The 22,081-nt window shown below is 42.9% G+C and overlaps 1 protein-coding gene across 1 annotated transcript in view; it reads right to left on the bottom strand.

Moving 5' to 3' along the window:
- asap2a (ArfGAP with SH3 domain, ankyrin repeat and PH domain 2a) overlaps positions 1 to 22,081 on the bottom strand; it is a 216,825-nt gene that overhangs the window by 120,885 nt on the left and 73,859 nt on the right. The window contains exon 2 of the mRNA XM_067984242.1: positions 15,519 to 15,591. Within this exon, the coding sequence (XP_067840343.1) occupies positions 15,519 to 15,591 (73 nt within the window). The remainder of the gene's footprint in view (positions 1 to 15,518; positions 15,592 to 22,081) is intronic.

The raw sequence follows: 22,081 nt of genomic DNA, 5'->3' as shown, positions 1-22,081 counted from the left end.
ACTCAAACTTGCAGAATGGGCGTGTAATTGGCAAATTAATTTCAATACTGATAAGTGTGAGGTGGTACATTTTGGTGGGAAGAATAAGGAAGCCACATACTTGGTTAAGGAAAGTCTAAACGGGATAGAGGAGCAAAGAAATCTAGGGATACAGATATATAAAATCACTAAAAGTAGCGACACAGGTTAATAAGGCCATAAAAAAGACAAATCGAGCTCTAGGGCTCATTTCTAGAGAGATAGAATTGAAAAGCAAAGAAGTTATGTTAAATTTGTATAGAACCTTGGTTAAACCACACTTGGAGTATTGTGCCCAGTTCTGGTCTCCACAGGCATTGGAGATGGAACAAAAAAGATTCAAAAGGGTGATACCAGAACTGAGAGGATACCCTTATCAGGAAAGGCTGAACAGACTAGGGCTCTTTTTTCTAGAAAAAAGGCTGAGGGGTGACCTGACCGAGGTCTTTAAGATGATGATAGAGTAGTCATAGAGAAAATGTTTCCACTTGTGGGGAGTCCAAAATTAGAGGTCATAAATATAAAATAGTTGCAAATAAATCCAATTGGGAATTCAGGAGAAATTTCTTTACCCAAAAAGTGGTAAGAATGTGGAATGCACACCACAAGGAGTAGTTGAGGCAAATAGCATTGATGTATTTAAGGGGAGAGCTAGATAAGCACATGGGGGAGAAAGGAATAGAAGGGTATCCTAATTGAGTTAGATGAAGTAGGGAGGGAGGAGGCTCATGTGGAGCATAAAAGCCAGCATAGACCAGTTTGGCTGAATGCCTGTTTCTGTGCTGTAGTTTTGATGTATCATAGTAGTTACCACATCGAAGGAGGCCATTCGGCCCATCTTGCCGGTGCAGGCTCTTTGAGAGAGCCATCTGATTAGTCCCACTCACCTGCTCATTCTCCATAGCCCTGTAAAATTTTTTTCCTTCAAGTATTTATCTAATTCCATTTTGAAAGTAACTATTGAATCTGCTTCCACCACCCTTTCAGGCAGTGCATTCATATCATTACAACTCGCTGCGTTAAAAAAAAAGTTTCCTCATGTCGCCTCTGGCTCTTTTACCGATCACCTTAAATGTGTGTCCTCTGGTTACTGACCCTTCTGCCATTGGAAACAGTTTCTCCTTATTTACTCTATCAAAACCGATTATTTTGAACACCTCTATCAAATCGCCCCTTAAACTTCTCTGTTCTGAGAACAACGTCAGCTTCTCCAATTTCTCCACATAACTGAAGTCCCTGGTAAATCTCTTCTGCACCCTCTCTAAGGCCTTGACATCCTTTCTAAAGTGTGGTGCCCAGAACGGAACACAATACTCCAGCTGAGGCCTAACCAGTATTTTATAAAGATTTAGCATAACTTCCTTGCTTTTGTACTCTATGAATAATGCCCAGGATCCCATATGCTTTTTTTTTTTTAAAACAGCCTTCTCAACTTGTCCTGCCACCTTCAAAGATTTGTGTATGTGCACCCCCAGGTGTCTCTGTTCCTGCACCCCCTTTAAAATTGTACCATTTAGTTTATACTGCCTCGCCTCATTCTTCCTGCCAAAATGTATAACTTCACACTTCTCTTCGTTAAATTTCATCTGCCATGTGTCTGCCCATTTCACCAGTCTGTCTATGCCCTCCTGAAGTCTGTTACTATCCTCGACATTGTTTACTACGCTTCCGAGTTTTGTGTCATCTGCAAACTTTGAAATTATACCCTCTATATCCAAGGCTAGGTCACTAATATATATCAAAAAGCGCGGTGGTCCTAATACTGATCCCTGGAGAACACCACTGCATACTTCCCTCCAGTCTGAAAACAACCGTTCATCACTACTCTCTGCTTTCGGTCCCTTAGCCAATTTTGCATCCATACTGCCACTGTCCCTTTAATCCATAGTGATTGATGTAACTCGATGTAAAATTTTTTTTAAAATTCTAACTTTTCCTTTGTCTCTTTTTTCTTTCCCTCCCTTTATTTCTTTCTGTAGCTGATTTGACTTTAATTCACCCTATTTCCTTCTCCGTCGTTCCTCTGTTCCTTTCTCAGTCCTTCAATCTCATTGGTTAAGGAGATAGACAGATGGTGCCATTATCAGCTCGCACTTCCAGCAACTTGCAACGCAAAGCTTTTTCGAGCTGAAGGCTGAGGGAAAAAGTCTAACTAATTGAGAAATTTGGGCACCAACAATGTGAAATTTTGCCTTTAACTATTTTATCAATGGTAACATTGGTTTGGGAGAGTGGGGGGAGTCTGAAGCCAACTGCAATTTTGGTTTTCAAATAATCAAACTTCTAAGAGGTTGAAAGAGCACAAAAAAGGTGAATTTTCTTAAGAGGTTGAGGAAAGTAACCATAGACATAAAGCAGAATATACCATAAATGACACATTTTGGAAAGAATGAGGAGAGGCAATATAAACTAAATTATAGAATTTTAAAGGGGATGTTGGAACAGAGAGACCTGGGGGTGCACATACACAAATCTTTGAAGATGGCAGGACAAGTTAATAAGGCTGTTAAAAAAGCATACAGGATCCTTGGCTTTATAGATAGAAGCATATAGTACAAAAGCAGGGAAGCACTCTCCATAGACTTGAGCTCATCCAAAACTCTGTGCTTGCTGACCTACATTTTTGTGACTGGAAGCCTGTGGCCAGTGGGGTACCACAGGGATCGGTGCTGGGTCCCTTGCTGTTTGTGATCTACATTAACGACTTGGATATGAATGTAAAAGGTATGATCAGTAAGTTCGCTGATGATACAAAAATTGGTAGGGTGGTAAATAGCGAGGAGGATAGCCTCAGTCTGCAGGACGATACAGATGGGTTGGTCAGATGGGCGGAACAGTGGCAAATGGAATTTAACCCGGAAAAGTGCGAGGTGATGCACTTTGGAGGGACTAACAAGGCAAGGGAATACACAATGAATGGGAGGACCCTAGGCAAGACAGAGCGTCAGAGGGATCTTGGTGTGCAAGTTCACAGATCCCTGAAGGCGGCGGAATAGGTAGATAAGGTGGTAAAGAAGGCATATGGGATACTTGCCTTTATTAGCTGAGGCATAGAATAACAAGGAGGTTATGATGGAGCTGTATAAAACACTGGTTAGGCCACAGCTGGAGTACTGTGTGCAGTTCTGGTCGCCACACTACAGGAAGGATGTGATCGCTTTGGAGAGGGTGCAGAGGAGATTCACCAGGATGTTACCAGGGTTGGAGCGCTTCAGCTATGAAGAGAGACTGGGAAGATTGGGTTTGTTTTCCTTGGAGCAGAGGAGGCTGAAGGGGGACATGATTGAGGTGTACAAAATTATGAGGGGCACAGATAGGATGGATACTAAGGAGCTTTTTCCCTTCGTTGAGGGTTCTATAACAAGGGGGCATAGATTCAAGGTAAAAGGCGGGAGGTTTAGAGGGGATTTGAGAAAGAACTTTTTCACCCAGAGGGTGGTTGGAGTCTGGAACTTACTGCCTGAAAGGGTTGTGGAGGCAGGAACCCTCACAACATTCAAGAAGCATTTGGATGAGCACTTGAAATGCCATAGCATACAAGGCTACGGACCAAATGCTGGAATATGGGATTAGATTAGACAGGGCTTGATGGCCGGCGCGGACACGATGGGCCGAAGGGCCTCTATCCGTGCTGTATAACTCTATGACTCTATGACATTCGGTCCTGGCCCAGCAACGCCTCGATTTTAAAATTCTCATCCTTGCTTTCAAATCCCTCCATGGCCTCGCCACTCCCGATCTCTGTAACCTCCTCTAGCTCTACAACCCTCAAAGATCTCCGTGCTCCTCCAATTCTTGCCTCTTGCGCATCCGCGATTTTAATCGCTCCACCATTAGTTGCCATGCCTTCAGCTGCCTAGGCTCTAAGTTCTGGAATTCCCTCGTTAAACCTTTCCGCCTCTCTCTCCTCCTTTAGGATGTTCCTTAAAACCTACCCCTCATCTGTCCTAATATCCCCTAAGAGACTCTGTCAAATTTTGTTTGATGATGTTCGTGAAGCATCTTGGGACATTTTACTGTGTTAACAGCGCTATATAAATGCACGTTGTTGTTGTTATGGTATACCTTTATAGAGCACTCGTTAGGCCTCAGCTGGAGTATTGCATCCAATTCTGGGCACCACACTTTTGGAAGGATGTCAAGGCCTTGGAGAGGGTGCAGACGAGATTTACTAGAATGGTACCATGGATGAGGGACTTCAGTTACGTGGAGAGGCTAGAGAAGCTGAGATTGTTTTCCTTAGAGCAGGAAAGGTTAAGAGGAGATTTAATAGAGGTGTTCAAAATTACAAAGGGTTTTGATAGAGTAGATAGGGAGAAAATATTTCCACTGGCAGGAGGTTTAGTAATCAAAGGATACAGATTTAAGATAATTGGCAAAAATGCCAAGGGGAAGATGAGGAGAATTTTTTTTATGCAGCGAGTTATGATGATCTGAAATGCACTGCCTGAAAGGGTGGTGGAAGCAGATTAAATAACAACTTTTGAAAGGGTATTGAATATATACTTGAAAAGGAAAAATTTGCAGTGATATATAATGGGACTAATTTGATAGCTCTTTCAAAGAGTTGGCACAGGCACTATGGGATTGTGACTAGACAGAAAGACAGCTAGATGAGCAAGATGATGGTGAACAAAATGAGACCAATTAGCAGTCTTTATAATTACCATTTTGTAAGATAATGCATTGCCCTTAACCAATAATAAATTAGTTACCCCAATGGAACAGAGAAAGCACAAACAACTGGCAATCAATAACTATACAGAGGAACTTGGCCTCCACTTTGGAAGTGCAGTTTACTTTCAACATCAGCATCCTACATTTAATACATCCTGGATAGGCTTACAGTATTTCAGCTTTTAATGGTTATATCATGTACACTTAAAAAAAACTGTAACCTGTGCAGGGCTCTTTCTCCCAAATAGTTCTTGTGTAGTTCTTGCAGCTGCACAATATTCTCAGACATGGGGGAAATGTGGGGAAAAACATGAAGTCATTTTTAAAACATTTATAGCTCACTTGTCTTTCTCTTTTCTTACCATGACTCACTGATGCCATGGTATCACAAGGATCTTCAAATATTAAATTCCACATCTCTTTCAAGTAGCCTGTCAATTGTTACTCTGATAAATGTTAAAAATCTACACATTTTCCAAGTCAGAAAGCTTGAGAAAATTGAAGCTTCCACCACTTGCCAATCACCTTCCCTGGTGAGAATCATGTGGAATTCAAAATCAAGTTATTATGTTTTCACTTAAATATAATTATTTCAAAAAATTCAAACTGTCCAAAAAGAAACTGAAGTGTTATAAAAATTGCACAAATCAGGGACTGAGTGGTACTTTGGGTCAGCAGTTCCCTTTCATCACTGGACCAGAGTTTGAATCCAATCCAGACTAATAAAATTGAAGTCTCCTCTTTCTGCCTGCTCTAAGATTGAAATGCTTTTGGACAGCATCAATCCAGATGGGCACAGATTCACAGCACTAACTGCCTATATTCAGCACAAACTGGCAATCCGACTCAGATGGGTCTCAAGGAAGGCTGTGACAAAAATGTTCACAATGGTGCAGTAGAGGATTCTTTTCTGAGATTGGGTTTAAAGCATATTGTCATATTTTGAGGACGAGGAGGAGAAGGAAGAAAATGAAGATGGGGAGCACATAGCCAGAGCAGCAATGCACATTGCTGCCCGTGATGCCTCATCTCCAACAGGTTCTCATAATGAGATGTACAAATTGAAGACTTTGAAATACTCAGGCCGCCTGGAGCAACAACCACCACCACCGACCCACCCCCCTCCGTCCTTCAACCACGCATACACCCATTGTACACGCACCCAATGGGTGGCATTCATGATGAAGCACATGAAAGAGCGAATTCACAAAAGAGACTCAATAATGGCCTAGATGTGGCAGAGGTGGTGATAATTATTAAATTTAATAACAAAAAAAATATATAAATTAACAACATGACAGTTCGTCAAACACCCTTGTGCATACCCTTGGTGAATTACAATTGCTTAGCCTTTCTCTTCCTACCGCTTCTACGTGGTGCATCCCCTGTGGCTTCAGTAGAGGTAGTGGCAGTGGCGGGTTGCTCAGATCCCTGCCTTGACTGCTGAGATGCTTTTGGCCAACAACGTCTGGGTTTTGAAGCCCGTGAGGGCCCCACGAAAGACGCTCCACCTGCGCCTGTGCAGGGGCAGACTCGGCCATCGGAAGAGGAGGCAGCATTGCGGGTACCGGTTGAGGGGGCGATGGCAATGGGTGAGAATTAGGAGCACTTTGACTGGAGTCCCCACTTCCATGTCCCCTTTCACCATCATCCCTCTCCTGGGCCACCTCACTCCTACCACTTTGTTGGACAGCAGGTTGGAGCAGATCTGTGACGCATTGTATGGCCATGGCTAAAGTATCTGCCTGCCTGTTTAAGGCGGCAGACATGTTGGCATCCAGAATCCACATGGCCATTGTCATGGCCTGAATGAACTCATTTGAGAGCCGTGCTTGAAGTTCAATGGAGGCTGCTATTCTTTCCATCGCAGACATTCTCACACTTACCTATGCCACCAATCCACTAGCGATAGAGTTGGACTCCTCCATCCTCTCTGCTATTGTGGAGAGCGTGCGTGGCACTTTTTCCATTACCTTGCAAAGTTGCTGCTACACCTCCATCATCTCATTCTCAATGATGGCCCCCGGGATTCAGCATCTCCAGCTTAGCAGAGCTTGGCGAGGAGTGCGCCCCCGACACGGACTCTCCACGGCTGCCCCTGCCACCAATTTCTGCTCGTGCACACTTGAGTGGTGAATCACCAAGTGACAACCCAACTAGCTGTCTAACATGACCCACTGAAGTGCCAGTATCTGTGCTGGTGCAAGGCTGCATGCCATGAGATGGTGCGCCCTCAGATGGAATGAGCTCCTCTGAGGAATCACTTTCTTCCATCATGGCTCCTTCCTCTTGAAGGTGTGAAGGCCCTGGAAGACAACAGAAGTAGATATTAATTATTCATTGGAAAATTGGCAATCTTTCCACTGACCATACTGAGGTCCAGAACAGTTCAATCATTGATAAAAATCAATTCATCATGTGTGTGTAAATGTTAAAGTTCTGTCACCAGCCATCTGTGGGTTGCCAGTCTCTCCATCTCCAACAGATGGACATGCAACAATGCGACTGATCTCCATGGCCTCCTCCTCTGCATCGGTCAACTGGACTATTTGTGGTGGTCCACCTCCAGTTCTGCTCCTCTCCCTTGCATTTTGCACTCTCTTCTCCTACAAGGGAAGAAAGAACAGACCTGTGAGCGACTGAAGGTGACGTATTCACCCAATGGATGCATTGCGTTGGGTGAGACGGAATGAAATAGATGCATCAGAGGGTGACTATCAGACAGATGCATCACATTGCATCAAGATTGGGGTTAGTGGCAGTAGTGGGTGCACAAATATGGAGGTGAGGAAGTGCATAGAAAGTGAAGGTTTGTTGATGTTGAAACTTAAGTGGGTGTGAGGAGTGATGTGATGGAATAGGCTTACCAAGACAGAATGAGGGGTGGGGGGGGGTGTTGCATTTCACTGGATGTGACCTGGTTAGGTCATTAAAACGCTTTCTGCACGGAACCCAAGATCTGGGCACTGTGCTCCTGCTGCTCACCTCTCCTGCCACGCCTTCTTGGTGACAGAATCTTCCTCCCATCACTGGGATAAATTACTGCTTTCCTGCTTCTCACTGCAGCCAGTAGTACAACTAGGGAAGCATGCTTTTGCTCTCCTGGACACCATTTCTCCTTCAAAACCCATTCTTGGACTGGCCTTTAAATAGTGTCATTCGGGTCCGCAGTAGGCCCGCTGCGCAACTTGGAGATGCGAAATTCGAGTTGCGATTACAGATTTAAACGCACACACTTGACTTCTGGGTTCCCCACACGTAAATCCACCCACCAACTGAGTTCCCAGCTCCAAGTTAACATCATACCCATAGTCTCGTCACATAATTTTCTTCAATGAAGGCATAGGAACTTTGTCACCTGCGATAGGCATGCTACTTTGGGTAATAACAAGTAGCGGTGATTCTCTCCCCATGACCTTGGGCCTCACTGGTCTTCCTCTACTGCTGCTCTTCCACCTCCTCCAAAATGTCCTAAATGAGACTTGTTGATGAATTCAATGCTAATTGCTGCATTTAAAATTCTTATCCTTGTATTTAAATCGCCTATGGTATCTCCTCTCCCCATGTCTGTAATGTCCTCCAGTACCACAGCTGCCTCTGAACTCTAGTCCTCAGACTCCAGCCTCTTGTGCACCTCCCTTTTCCCCACCATTGGTCACCATTGTCTGCTGTTCTCTCCCTAAACCCCACTACCTCGCCTCCTTTAAGACTCTCCTTAAAACCCACCTCTAATCAAGCTTTTGGTTCCTTCTCGTAATCTCCACTTCCGGCTCAGCACCTTTTTTATTTTTCTCATGATTCCATGAAGCACCGTGGGATATTTTTCCACCTAAAAGATGCTATATAAATGCAAGAAATAAGGAGGCCACCTACTCCTTTGAAAATAAGAGTCTAAATGGAGTAGGGGCACAAAAGGATCTAGGGGTACAGATTTACACATCATTAAAAGAAACAACACAGCATAACAAAGCCATAAAAAGTGCAAATAAAGCACTGGGGTTCATTTCTAGAGAAATAGAATTCAAAAGCAGAGAAGTTACAAAAAGGATGTAGAAGCACTGGAGAAGATGCAAAAACGATTTACAAGGATGATATCAAAACTGAAAGGGTACAACTATCAGGAAAGGCTTAACAGGCTGGGGCTCTATTCTCCAGAAAAAAGACTGCGAAATGACCAAATAGAGGTCTTTAAAATTATGACTGGATTAGATGTGGTAGATGGAAAGATGATGTTTCCACTTTTGGGGGAGTCCAAAAATATGAGATTGTCACTAAAAAATCAAATAAGGAATTCAGGATAAACTTCTTTACTCAAGAGTGGTGAGAATGTGGAACTCCATACCACTTGAAGTGGTTGAGGCGATTAGCAAAGATGCATTTTAGGGGAAGCTGGACAGGTATAAGAGGGAAAAAGGAATAGAAGGATATATTGATAGGGCGAGATGAAGTATGGTGGGAGGAGGCTCGGGTGGAACATAAACACCAACCTGTTGGGCCGAATTGCCTGTAACTGTGCTGTAAATTTCTATGTAATTCTAAGATACGTTGACAAGCAAAAAAAGCATTAATATCAGGTTTATGTATTAAACTTGCATTAAATTGGTTTAGTCCTGGAAGCAATTTTAGAATGGTGGGCAAAAATCAGTAACCACTTAATATTCATATTATAAAATTACTAAATGTTAATGTCCACTTAGCACATGATGAATTTCACCACTGAGTATACTTTAAAGCTTCTCTGCACGACACAGCTATAGGTCATACTTGCAGTTTAAATAATGCATACTGCAACAGCACAATCATATATCTTGCCAGTCCTCCAAAAAAAAGAGTTCAACTGTCCTGTTGTCACTTTCATTTCAACCTCCTGGGCACCTTCATAGCACTCCTACCAGGTGAAGGCCAGCAGGGAGTGTACAGTGGAAAAGAACTTCATAGATCAATCATTACTGATGAATATTATGCCATTGATGTCTTTTCAGTTGATAATAGGATATTACTGGTTAACAAGAATGGCATTAACGCAACGTACTGTAGGTAAATGAATTAGTGCATATCGTCATAACAGTTAGATGGTGTTTTTTTTTTTAAAACTTCTGCCTAGTAAGGCATTTGAATGGAAATATAGGCCCCAATTTTTACAGGGAGGCGGAGAGGGAGCGGGGAAGCTGTATTTAGCGGCAGGACTTCATTGTCATTTTTTTACTCTGTTTCCTGCCTAGCAGCTGGCTAGATTGACAGGCTAGCTGGCTGCCGGGCGGGAAAGCCAGTGGTAGAAGGCCGCAGCTGGGGACCGTTGGGGACGGTCCCCAGCAACCGGGAAACATGGGGGGGGGGGGGAGGAACGGGGAAACATCACTGGTTTGGAGGGGTGGTCGGACCAACAATCGGGAGGGAGAGGGGACCAGGAATCATCACTGGTTTGGGGGTGGGGTTGTCCCATCGTGGCTAAAGGTTTGTTTGAGGAGCCGGGGATGCACTCCTGCTCCATCTGGCCCACAAGCAATGCTATAAAAAGCACTTACTTGCTGGATCTGGCTGCTCCCGCCTCCCTTTAGCCGCCAGGTTTTCCCGAGCCCTGGGAAACCTGGCCAGCCAGCGTTAAACTTAAATCGCTGCCAAAAATCAGGAATGGAGCCTCATTTACGTATTATAATTACGGACCTGCCTCTCCAGAGCGGATTACCCGGATGTCCCAAAACCTGCCGTGGGGTGGGGGGTTAAAGTTCCCCCCATATACATTAATTCCTGATGGAAGCATTGGCAAAAATACAATGTGGAACAAACTCATTAACTGAAAGCAGAAGTGCAATGCTAAAAAAAAGAAAAGTCGCTCTTTATAGAACTTCTGGTCTGTCCTTTATATACAAAGAACTGATTGGCAGATGGAACGTTTGAACATTTTCAGACATCATGGTCTCCAATTACAAAGCCATTAACTGTAAAAGTAGTCTAAAGAACTGTACAGGCTATTTTATCCACAATGCAAAGTATTCATCCCCTTTTAACATACTTAGACATGAGCTAAGACTGTCACTTCATCTCATTTTTTCTAAGGTGTGGCTGACTGGACCAGCTGTCAGTGGTCAACAACAGGCTGGCAGCCAGCTGTCTGTACACAGTGGCGGCACTGTTTCCATAAGGTCAGTTTTCATGAATGTATCTTCTTCATGATTTACTAGTGAACAGCTGCCCTTTGAGTGGAAATGTGAACCAAACCCTACTGCTGGAGCTGTCTTGAAACAGATGGCTATTGGTTAATCTTTTAAGGGAGCACCAACTTCAGGAAAAAGTATTTACCAAATCTTTGGAGATGAAGACGAGATGCAAATCGTTTTTGTCACACGCAAGTGATAAAATTTATTTCTACACGATATATTAGGGCAGAAATTGAGAAGTTCTACAGATCCTCACTAGACATAAGTATAGGTCGGAGATCTCTGCACGCACTTGCATCTAGTAAGGCTCTGCACTGGTAGCAGAGCTTAGCAACTTCTACCCTATTGTGTAGTTATGAATGAGAAAGACTCCCCAAACACATCGTGTTTTTTAAATTTTATTCGAAAAAAAACAATTCCCAGGTAGGGGCCACAGAGAAGAATCGAAGACTTGCAGTCCTGCTCGAGTTCCAGAAAATGGAAACCTGCAATGAAGATCCCTGTGGGAGATGGAAAAAAAAACTGAACATCTCCCACAAGGCACGAGTTTTAAATTACGTGTTTGCGGCAGGGAGGGAAAAGAAATATATTGAAAGTACTTCCGCTTAGTATTTATCTTCTTCATTAATGATGCAAAGAAGTCTGAAAACTGCCATTGGCAAGTTCTGCCACATCACATTTCAGGATTTCTGACTATGTCCCACAGCAAGACTTTAGTGTGATGTGTCAAAAATGCTACCATGGAGCTCACTTAATCGAAATCACACTGTCCTATGAATTTAACCCCCTGAGACTAAGTTACAGACATTCCATCTGAACCAGCATGCTGGAGACACTAAAAGATAGTCTAACACTCTAGTGATCATTCAAACTCATTGTTGCTGCGACAACTATTTATTTAAACTCAGCAGGGGTCATTTAGGAGCTAGGCTGGTGGATTCTGCTTGGGTGGAGGGTAACCGTTTTGACTAAAAGTTGACACTAGAGTCAGGCTGAGAACAAAAGACAGAAGGATGCAAAGGCAGTCAGGTTTGTCCGAGGGGAAGCTGCGAGAGTCTTTATTTAGGTGAAGAGGTCAGAAATGCTCGAGAATAGTTTAAGTCAAGTAAGACAAGTCAAGTAAGTGCGAAGCGAGGCAGTTCTTTACACTGAATTATGTGAAGATAAGTTCTACTCATTGAATTAAGTGAAACTGATCATAAGTATTGTTCTGTATGTTCACTTGCGATGAAATAATGCAGCTGAACAATTTGTATCAAGTCTCTCCCCAACGAAGTGTTTGCTTTGTCGACCTTAAGAACAAAGAAGTACACATGCAAAAAAGATACAAATATCCACCTCAGCTCAGAGGAGGTGCTATTGTTCGAACCTAGGTTAAGGCTATTACATAATCAGATATTGGGCAGTGAGGTTAACGCCCATAAAAGTGAAATGTTCGGACCATTTACAGGAGCAGCTGACACTAGAATACCCAAGATAATATCTACGACAGACACAAATTTGTAACTATGCAGTTATATAATAATCTAAAAAGATTTATAGTCTACTCCTGATAATTTGAAGCCATTTTTGGACTAAAAAAATTGAATTTATCCAATACTGTGAATTATGCAATGCAAATAACCCAATAGGAAATATGAAGCAAGCAACTTCAAATTAAGAGAATGTATTTAGTTTCTTCACATTTATTGAAACAAAGTCTCATAAGGAACTGTCTGTTCTCTTACTGAATTTTCCAGCAATACAACATAAAGCATAGCACTTTTAAGAAAAATCAATTTCTTCTACGCTTCCCAAAACAGATACAGGAACCTCTTAATTTAGCCAGGCCATGTATTTGATACTGAGCAGCCTAATAAAACAAGTGACAGGCAGAAGCAGAACTTAGTCCATTGTTAGCTCTCTCCACTGGTTCCCTAATGGTCCAGTGAGACATGCACCATTTGCTGGGGTATTCAACCTTAAAGATTGATCATTTGTCTATAGAGAGTTAACTAACCTCAGCCCTAGTAAAAAAGTGAGTGCAGTACAATTGGCCTCAGAGAGAAAAAAAATTAAGCCAGGGTTCTCATTCCTCATTATTATCCAAAGACCCTCGTCATACGTCGTAGCGCTCCATTCCCTGTTAAAGGCAGATAATCTGGATAAGGAAATAAGAATTAACATAAACCTGAGCAGGATACTGCAGTGCAACCTTTATACTGCACCTTAGGTGCCAGTATCATGCTGAGACTTTTGGCCTCCATACACCAAAAGGGAGTACAGGACTGCCAGTCTGGGATGATAACATTGCAAGAGGGACAACCTCTAAGAAATTACCTTGCAATATTAGCAGTATAACTCCCTTTTTTGCAAAGTCTGCTTTTTATTTACTTCAAATTTGTTAAGTCTCAAAACAGCCTACTATAACACCAATCTGTTTAAATCAACTGATAAAAGCTGAATGTCTCATCAACTCACCTGACAAAGCTCAGCAGCTGGACAATGGAAAGAAGCACCTTGCATGCACACTTGAATGCATGCGCAAAGAACTCTGCAATACATCAAACTCCCCACTCACACTGCATCTCTAAAAGCTCAGCAGATGCAGTGCAACGACAGCATGAGAAACAACCATCACTACACTACAATGTTGAGGTCGTATTATGTCATGACACAGTTTGCCATTAGATGTTTCTTTGCACTACAATATGGATTTATTCAGTCACAGAAAACAGATTACGTTTGGGACTGTGTTCAAAACTGCACCACCATTTTGAGTTCAAATGATTTATTAAACTAGTTTTTCTTGAGAGCCTAACGAGATTAAACATGTTTTTTTAAAAATCCTAAACAAAATGTACATTTTTAAAAAAATATAAAACCTTTTGGAATATTTTCATTGGCGTTCATTTGTATATTGTTGCCATTAACTACGACTATTATGGATGGTGAGTTGTTCTGAACGTCTGAAACATGCAGCAGAAAATGGCAGTGTTCTATAGCATTTTGAAGTTAAATTAAGGGTTTGATGAAAAGAGAGGCTTACAGGGAAGTACTACACTTCTATCAGAATGATAAATATAGTTGTTCTGAAGGTAGAAATAAGTATCAAGTCAAACAGTTAAGTTACTTGAGTTTTCATTGTTCAACACATTATATACCATTACATTTGTAATGTATATTTCAGATGATAATACTGCAGGCTATAAATTGTGGCTGTGTATAAATGATATACAATAAAAAAAACTCAGAAGAACAAGAGGATTATTTAAATGTATGCATCAAATCAAATGGTTACATTATATTCAATATACACAGTTTTTACTTTCAGCAACAAATATATACCATTAAAATTTTAATATACATTTCAGATGTTAATCGTGCAGGCTGTAAATTGTGGTTATGTATAAATGATACATAATTAAAATAAACCTCAAGAAAACTTGGATGAGGAACAGTGTTGCTCAGCATAACAGCACTAAGACTCAGTGCAAAAACCAGAAGGCAAAGTCATGCCTGACTTGTATCTACTGCCTCCTAGCAACCGATTACAGAGGGTGGTCTAAGGCAGACTTGTGAACCTCCCCTTTCAACAGAATAACTTAGTGAAAAACGTACATGTGAAAAACAGCAGCTATGGGCAGGTGGCCAAGTAACTATTTTGATAACACTGGCATTTCATTGCTATTTCATACTTTCATCTGAACAAGAACTCAACAACACCTTTCTGCAGTTGAACATAAGCTAAAAAAAAAATGAACAGGCCATTTGACAGTCTATTTACTTCAAAGAAAAAAAAGACAAACACTTCGTGCTTTAGAATCGGTACGGTAGCATAGTGGTTATATTACTGGACTAATAATCCAGAGACATGAGTTCAAATCCTGCCACAGCAGCTGGGGAATTTAAATTCAGTTAATTAAAATAAAATCTGGAATAAAAATCAGTAATGGTGACCGTGAAACTACCGGACTGTCGTAAAAACCTTTCCGGTTCGCTAATGTCCTTTAGGGAAGGAAACCTCCCGGTCTGGCCTATATGTGACTCTAGACCCACAGCAATGTGGTTAATTCTTAACTGCCCTCTGAAATGGCCTAGCAAGCCACTCAGTTGTCAAAAAGGTGGCTCACCATCACCTTCTCAAGGGCAATTAGAGATGGGCAATAAATGCTGGCCTTGCCAGTGACACCCACATCCCATGAATGAATAAAGAGAGAAATCATAGTGTGAAGACCCACATAAGCACCAGATAATTGGGTCTTCAATTTCGTCCAGAAAAAAATTCCAAACACACATATAAAGAACAGGTGTATCTAATAATAACAGGTAACAAGGACAAAGTCAGCAACTGCAATAGCACTTCCCATTCTAACTCAAACTTGACTGCAGAAAACTTTTTACATTATCTACCCAACTTTCTTCTCCTCTACCCCAAAGGGTAGGAGGAGCAACAACTCCACCCACCCACAATGCAGTTCACCTAGTTTGTGATACTGCAGCTCATTCCACAGGTACCTCAGTGACTCAATGGGGCTTTTCAGTTTCATTAACCTTGGTGTGGAATGGGAACAGAAGATAGCCAACTCACGAATACTTAAATTTCTAGGCCATGCAGATCATAAAACACACAAAATTTTCTTCTCTATGCTCACCACCAAATTAAGCACTGAAGCAGTTCCTTACCTAGTCCAGATGCATAAATAGCTTTGACAGATTTCTTCATTTTTTGTAGCACTCCACGATCCACGTCCAATGCCTAAAAATAAAAAGAGCATACGTAAAGAGAAAGCAAAGCATTTAACTGGAAAACATTATAGAACAGTTTGATTTTGTTTATGTATTATACTTATTAATTTATGTCGGTAACTGGGACTGTTGTTACCAGTTGGGGAAGTTGGACTTCAGCATCAAATCAGACTCCTTAACATTAACCAATTTGTTTGTGGTTGACCTAAACTGATTTGGGTCCTCAGACGAATCAACGTAGTAGATACAAGGACACCCACCTCAATTAGTTTTTCTAATAATTTTCAATCTTGATTCAGAGCACTGCTTTGTTCCAGGCCCTGACAGCACAATCAACCCACAATATGGAGAATATACACAGTAATACAGATTGACCAAGATAGTAGTTACTTATTGCATAAGCTTGAAATTTTCAATTACAGTAACTGGGAATCCCAAATTAGTTATGCCAGCCTATTCATACATTATATACTGCCTTTAATACAAGTGTGGAGTTTTTGCATTCTGCGATTTTATGAGCCTTTCCAGCATGACTTTATCTAGACCCTGGAGAGGAAAGATTCTGCTCACTGTTCACACTAACTTAGCAAAACCAAGTTGATTACATTCCATTAGACGAGGATTGCAAAATTGAAATTTTTACTTTCTATTGGCAAAGCACAACCAGGAATTAAATGTGAGGCTTTCTCCTTCGTCAGGTGAGTGTGGGATTCCTTGAAGGTTACCACATATATAGTTAGAGAACAATGCCTGGTGATTACAGATAATCTTTCCAACTGCCCATTGTCAAGGCAATCAGACAGAGAGACAGTACATACAGGACTACTGAATATACAAACGGTCCGAACCCAAAGAAAGAAAGAACGAAAGAAAGAACGAAAGAAAGAACGAGACAGACAGAGAGAGAGATACATCCGAAAGGAAGGGAGAGAGAATGACCAGTTGTATTAAAAACAGGTAATTCTTATCGCTGGTGGGGTTACATGTAGCGTGATATGAACCCAAGATCCCGGTTGAGGCCGTCCTCATGGGTGCGGAACTTGGCTATCAATTTCTGCTCGACGATTTTGCGTGGTCGTGTGTCTCGAAGGCTGCCTTGGAGAATGCTTACCTGAAGATCGGTGGCTGAATGTCCTTGACTGCTGAAGTGTTCCCCGACTGGGAGGGAACCCTCCTGTCTGGCGATTGTTGCGCGGTGTCCGTTCATCCGTTGTCCCAGTGTCTGCATGATCTCGCCAATCCTTTCCTGCAACGTATGAGGTAGACAACGTTGGCCAAGTCACAGGAGTATGAACCATGTACCTGGTGGGTGGTGTCCTCTCATGTGATGGTGGTATCTGTGTCGATGATCTGGCATGTCTTGCAGAGGTTGCCGTGGCAGGGTTGTGTGGTATCGTGGACACTGTTCTCCTGAAAGCTGGGTAATTTGCTGCGAACGATGGTCTGTTTGAGGTTGGGTGGCTGTTTGAAGGCGAGTAGTGGAGGCGTGGGGATGGCCTTAGCGAGGTGTTCGTCGTCATCGATGACATGTTGAAGGCTGCGGAGAACATGGCGTAGTTTCTCCTCTCCGGGGAAATACTGGACGACGAAGGGTACTCTGTTGGTTGCGTCCCGTGTTTGTCTTCTGAGGAGGTCTATGCGATTTTTCGCTGTGGCCCGTTGGAACTGTCGATCGATGAGTCAAGCGTCATATCCCGTTCTTACGAGGGCGTCTTTCAGCGTCTGTAGGCGTCCATCGCGTTCCTCCTCATCTGAGCAGACCCTGTGTATTCGCAGGGCCTGTCCATAGGGGATGGCCTCTGACGTGGTTAGGGTGGAAGCTGGAAAAGTGGAGCATCGTGAGGTTGCCCGTGGGCTTGCGGTAGAGTGAGGTGCTGAGGTGCCCGTCTTTGATGGAAATTCGTGTGTCCAAGAAAGAAACCGATTCTGAGGAGTAGTCCATGGTGAGTTTGATGGTGGGATGGAACTTGTTGATGTTATCGTGTAGTCTCTTCAGTGATTCTTCGCCGTGGGTCCAAAGGAAGAAAATGTCGTCGATGTATCTGGTGTATAGCGTTGGTTGGAGGTCCTGTGCAGTGAAGAAGTCGTGCTCGAACTTGTGCATGAAAACGTTGGCGTATTGGGGTGCGTATTTGGTCCCATGGCTGTTCCGTGTGTTTGGGTAAAGAACTGGTTATCAAAGGTGAAGACATTGTGATCCAGGATGAAGCGGATGAGTTGTAGGATGGCGTCTGGAGATTGGCTGTTGTTGGTGTTGAGTACTGATGCTGTTGCAGCAATGCAGTCATCGTGGGGGATACTGGTGTAGAGTGCCAAGATGTCCATCGTGGTGAGAAGTGTTCCTGGTTCAACTGGTCCGTGGGTGCTGAGTTTTTGTAGGAAGTCTGTAGTGTCGCGACAGAAGCTGGGGGTTCCCTGTACGATGGGTTTCAGGATGCCCTCGATGTATCCAGAGAGGTTCTCGCACAGGGTTCCGTTGCCTGATACGATAGGACGTCCGGGTGTGTTGGCTTTGTGTATCTTTGGGAGGCACTCGAAGTCTCCCACGCGGGGAGTACTTAGGATGAGAGCGCGTAGGATGCTTTGAAGGTCTGGATCAAAGGTCTTGATCAGTTTGTTGAGCTGGTGGGTGTGTTCTTTGGTCGGATCTGTGGGTAACCGTCTGTAGTGTTCCTGGTTGTCCAGTTGTCGGTATGCTTCTTTGCAATAGTCCGTTCTGTTCTATATGACAATGGCTCCTCCTTTGTCCGCTGGTTTGATGACGATGTTGCGGTTGGTCTTGAGAGCGTTGATGGCGTTGCGTTGTGCTCGGGTGACATTCTGGACTGTCTTGTGAGTGCGGCTGATGAATCTGGCGTTGACGCATCTCCTGACAGCTTGAGCATACATGTCAACCTTAGGGCAGCGACCCTCCGGAGGAGTCCAGTTTGACTCTTTCCTCTTCGGTTGCTGTACCGTGGATCCCTCTGTCTACTGTTCCGGATCGTTGATTGTCTCATTGGGTTCGCTGCTGAAATCTTGGGATTTGTGGAAGAATTCCTGGAGCCTCATTCTACTGATGAATTCCTCTGTGTCCGCCGCGAGACCACTGGGGTCCATTTTGGTGGTGGGGCAGAAATTGAGCCCTCGGCTGAGAACTTCAATTTCGTCTGGTTGAAGGGTGTGGTCGGACAAATTGACGATAGACTTCCCTGTGGTTGCAACCGTGGTACCGGGGGAGGCTTGGTTGATGCTGGTGGTGATGCAGAGTTTCTCAAGCTTCCTGCTCTTGGTTTTCATGTAGGCAGCGTAGTTCCGTTGCCTCGTCTGTTTGGCGGTGTCTCGTAGCTGGTCTGCTGTGTCCTGTTGAGAGTATGGACTCTATCTTGGTTTCGAGGTTGCGGCGTCTGCTGTAGAGTCGGTGTACAAGATGGTTGCGGAGTGTGCGAGAGGTACGACGGCAGAGTCTCTCAGCGTAATCTGAGTTGTATGTCGACTTGAGTGGGTTCGTGATCTGTAATCCTTTCGGGATCTTGTCTGCTTTCTTGCAGCTCTGTAAAAACTTGATGTCTGTGTCGATATGCGCGATCTTCTTGGAGACCCTCTCCACTGTGAGCCGGCAGTTTGTGGTGTCGATAGTAGCCATGATGTGGAGATGCCGGTGATGGACTGGGGTGGACAAATGTAAGGAATCTTACAACACCAGGTTATAGTCCAAGAGTTTTATTTGAAAATCACAAGCTTTCGGAGGCTTTCTCCTTAGTCAGGTGAGTGTGGGATTCCTTGAAGGTTACCGCATATATAGTCAGAGAACAATGCCTGGTGATTACAGATAATCTTTCCAACTGCCCGTTGTCAAGGCAATCAGACAGAGAGACAGTACATACAGGTCTACTGAATATACAAACGGTCCGAACCCAAAGACAGAGAGAGAGAGAGAGAGAGAGAGAGAGAGAGAGAGAGAGAGAGAGAGAATGACCAGTTGTATTAAAAACAGATAACTCTTTTCGCTGGTGGAGTTACATGTAGCGTGACATGAACCCAAGATCCCGGTTGAGGCCGTCCTCATGGGTGCGGAACTTGACTATCAATTTCTGCTCGACGATTTTGCGTTGTCGTGTGTCTTGAAGGCTGCCTTGGAGAACGCTTACCCGAAGATCGGTGGCTGAATGTCCTTGACTGCTGAAGTGTTCGACTGGGAGGGAACCCTCCTGTCTGGCGATTGTTGCACGGTGTCCGTTCAGTGTCTGCATGGTCTCGCCAATGTACCATGCTCCGGGGCATCCTTTCCTGCAACGTATGAGGTAGACAACGTTGGCCGAGTCACAGGAGTATGAACCATGTACCTGGTGGGTGGTGTCCTCTCGTGTGATGGTGGTATCGTGTGATGGACACCGCGCAACAATCGCCAGACAGGAGGGTTCCCTCCCAGTCGGGGAACACTTCAGCAGTCAAGGACATTCAGCCACCGATCTTCGGGTAAGCGTTCTCCAAGGCAGCCTTCGAGACACACGACAATGCAAAATCTTCGAGCAGAAATTGATAGCCAAGTTCCGCACCCATGAGGACGGCCTCAACCGAGATCTTGGGTTCATGTCACATTACATGTAACCCCACCAGCGAAAAAAGAGTTATCTGTTTTTAATACAACTGGTCATTCTCTCTCTCTCTCTCTTCCTTTCGGATGTTTCTCTCTCTCTCTCTCTCTCTCTGTCTGTCTTTGGGTTCGGGCCGTTTGTATATTCAGTAGTCCTGTATGTACTGTCTCTCTGTCTGATTGCCTTGACAACGGGCAGTTGGAAAGATTATCTGTAATCACCAGGCATTGTTCTCTGACTATATATGCGGTAACCTTCAAGGAATCCCACACTCACCTGACTAAGGAGAAAGCCTCCGAAAGCTTGTGATTTTCAAATAAAACTGTTGGACTATAACCTGGTGTTGTAAGATTCCTTACATTTGTCCACCCCAGTCCATCACCGGCATCTCCACATCAGGAATTAAATGGATAAGAATCAACTTGTACACCAATAGGAGCCCAAGAGTTTTTTTAATCTTTTAAATTCAGATACAAATATTGCTCACCTACTTAATAAAAATATTACACAGTGCTCATATAAACACTCTATCTGGTAGTTGTCAGCCTACCAATATAACTACAACAAATTTCACAGGCTGTCAATATATGGTTATTGGGTTCTCTAATCAACAAAATCATTGCCAATTAAACAGATATTTCTATATATGTAAATCTTGGATTCCACTATAGGATGATAGCACTCTTCGAAACATCGATGTCAATGAATTCACAGAGGAATTAATTGGAATAGAATTCAGTGAAATATTCAAAGGAATAATACAATTCAAAAACCATTACAACAAAAAAATTACAACAAATTCTCAAAAAGTCATACCATTTGTATGTCTCTTTTCGCTGTATATAAAGATAGCATCTAATATTACCTGTAGCATTATCACTCTTCTTAAATGAAATGCACCATCAAAAAAAGTTGCTTAACCTAAATAAAAGCAAACTCACTGCTCTTATGAAAACAAGTCTAAACAGTGAGACTCAGCAAGTGTGCAAGGTTTGCTGAGCCTTGTATCATTATGAATTTTAGCCCCTTCCTTCAGTCTGTCCTTAGGATGACAGAACAAGCTGATGTCCCATTTTCCTGTCCCTTCTGGTACTTCAAGTGGAGATTGAAGACCCGTGGTACCATTCAAAGAGCACAGTGGTCTCTGTGTCTTGAGAAATATTCCTTCCTCAACCAAAACAGACAAAAAAAATCAGATTAGCCGGTCATTCATCTCATTGCTGTTTGTAGCATCTTGCAGGATGCTGGCTGGCTGCCATGCTTGCCTACATTACAGTCACTACACTTCAAAAATAATTCATTGTGAAGCGCTTTGTGATGATTCAATATGATGCAAGTGCTATAGGAATGCAAGTAGTAGTAGTAGAAGTAAATTTTCTTCACTACTAGCACATCTATTAACAGTAGTAATAATTTCCAGCTGAAAGAAATTCCTGGGAATTAAAAAGACACACTACAAACAAAAATTCATATTGAATGAAGTGAGATAGGAAGGTAAAGCACATGGTTAGAGTAGAGAGAGATTTATTTTGAATTTTTTCACAGCTTATCTCACATAGAAGCACTGACAATGCATGCCAAAAGTAGAAATGTGTCCATTTCCCGACACTTACTTTGATAAACAAAAAAAAATCAAAATATCAATTTCCCTAATCTATAATGAGGATCCATCATAGTTTAGAAAACATTCAGAGGATCACTATTTCTGCCTTTGTCCCACCCACAGTCACAGAAATCTAAAAGTGTCATCTATACTCAGCAATAAATAAAATGCATGTTCTTGCCAATTCTAAAGATTCAGAGGATTATTAGTAATGATAACAATTTTCACCTCAAAAGACTCCTGGGAAGAGAGGCAAGACAAAAAAAAACCTCTGGATGCCTGGTATTATCAATTGGAAGCAGGGGTCAATCTTTTAACAT

Source organism: Heptranchias perlo, chromosome 5 (genome assembly GCF_035084215.1).
Source record: "Heptranchias perlo isolate sHepPer1 chromosome 5, sHepPer1.hap1, whole genome shotgun sequence".
NCBI lineage: Eukaryota > Metazoa > Chordata > Chondrichthyes > Hexanchiformes > Hexanchidae > Heptranchias > Heptranchias perlo.
This window is presented reverse-complemented; position numbering and strand designations above follow the sequence as displayed.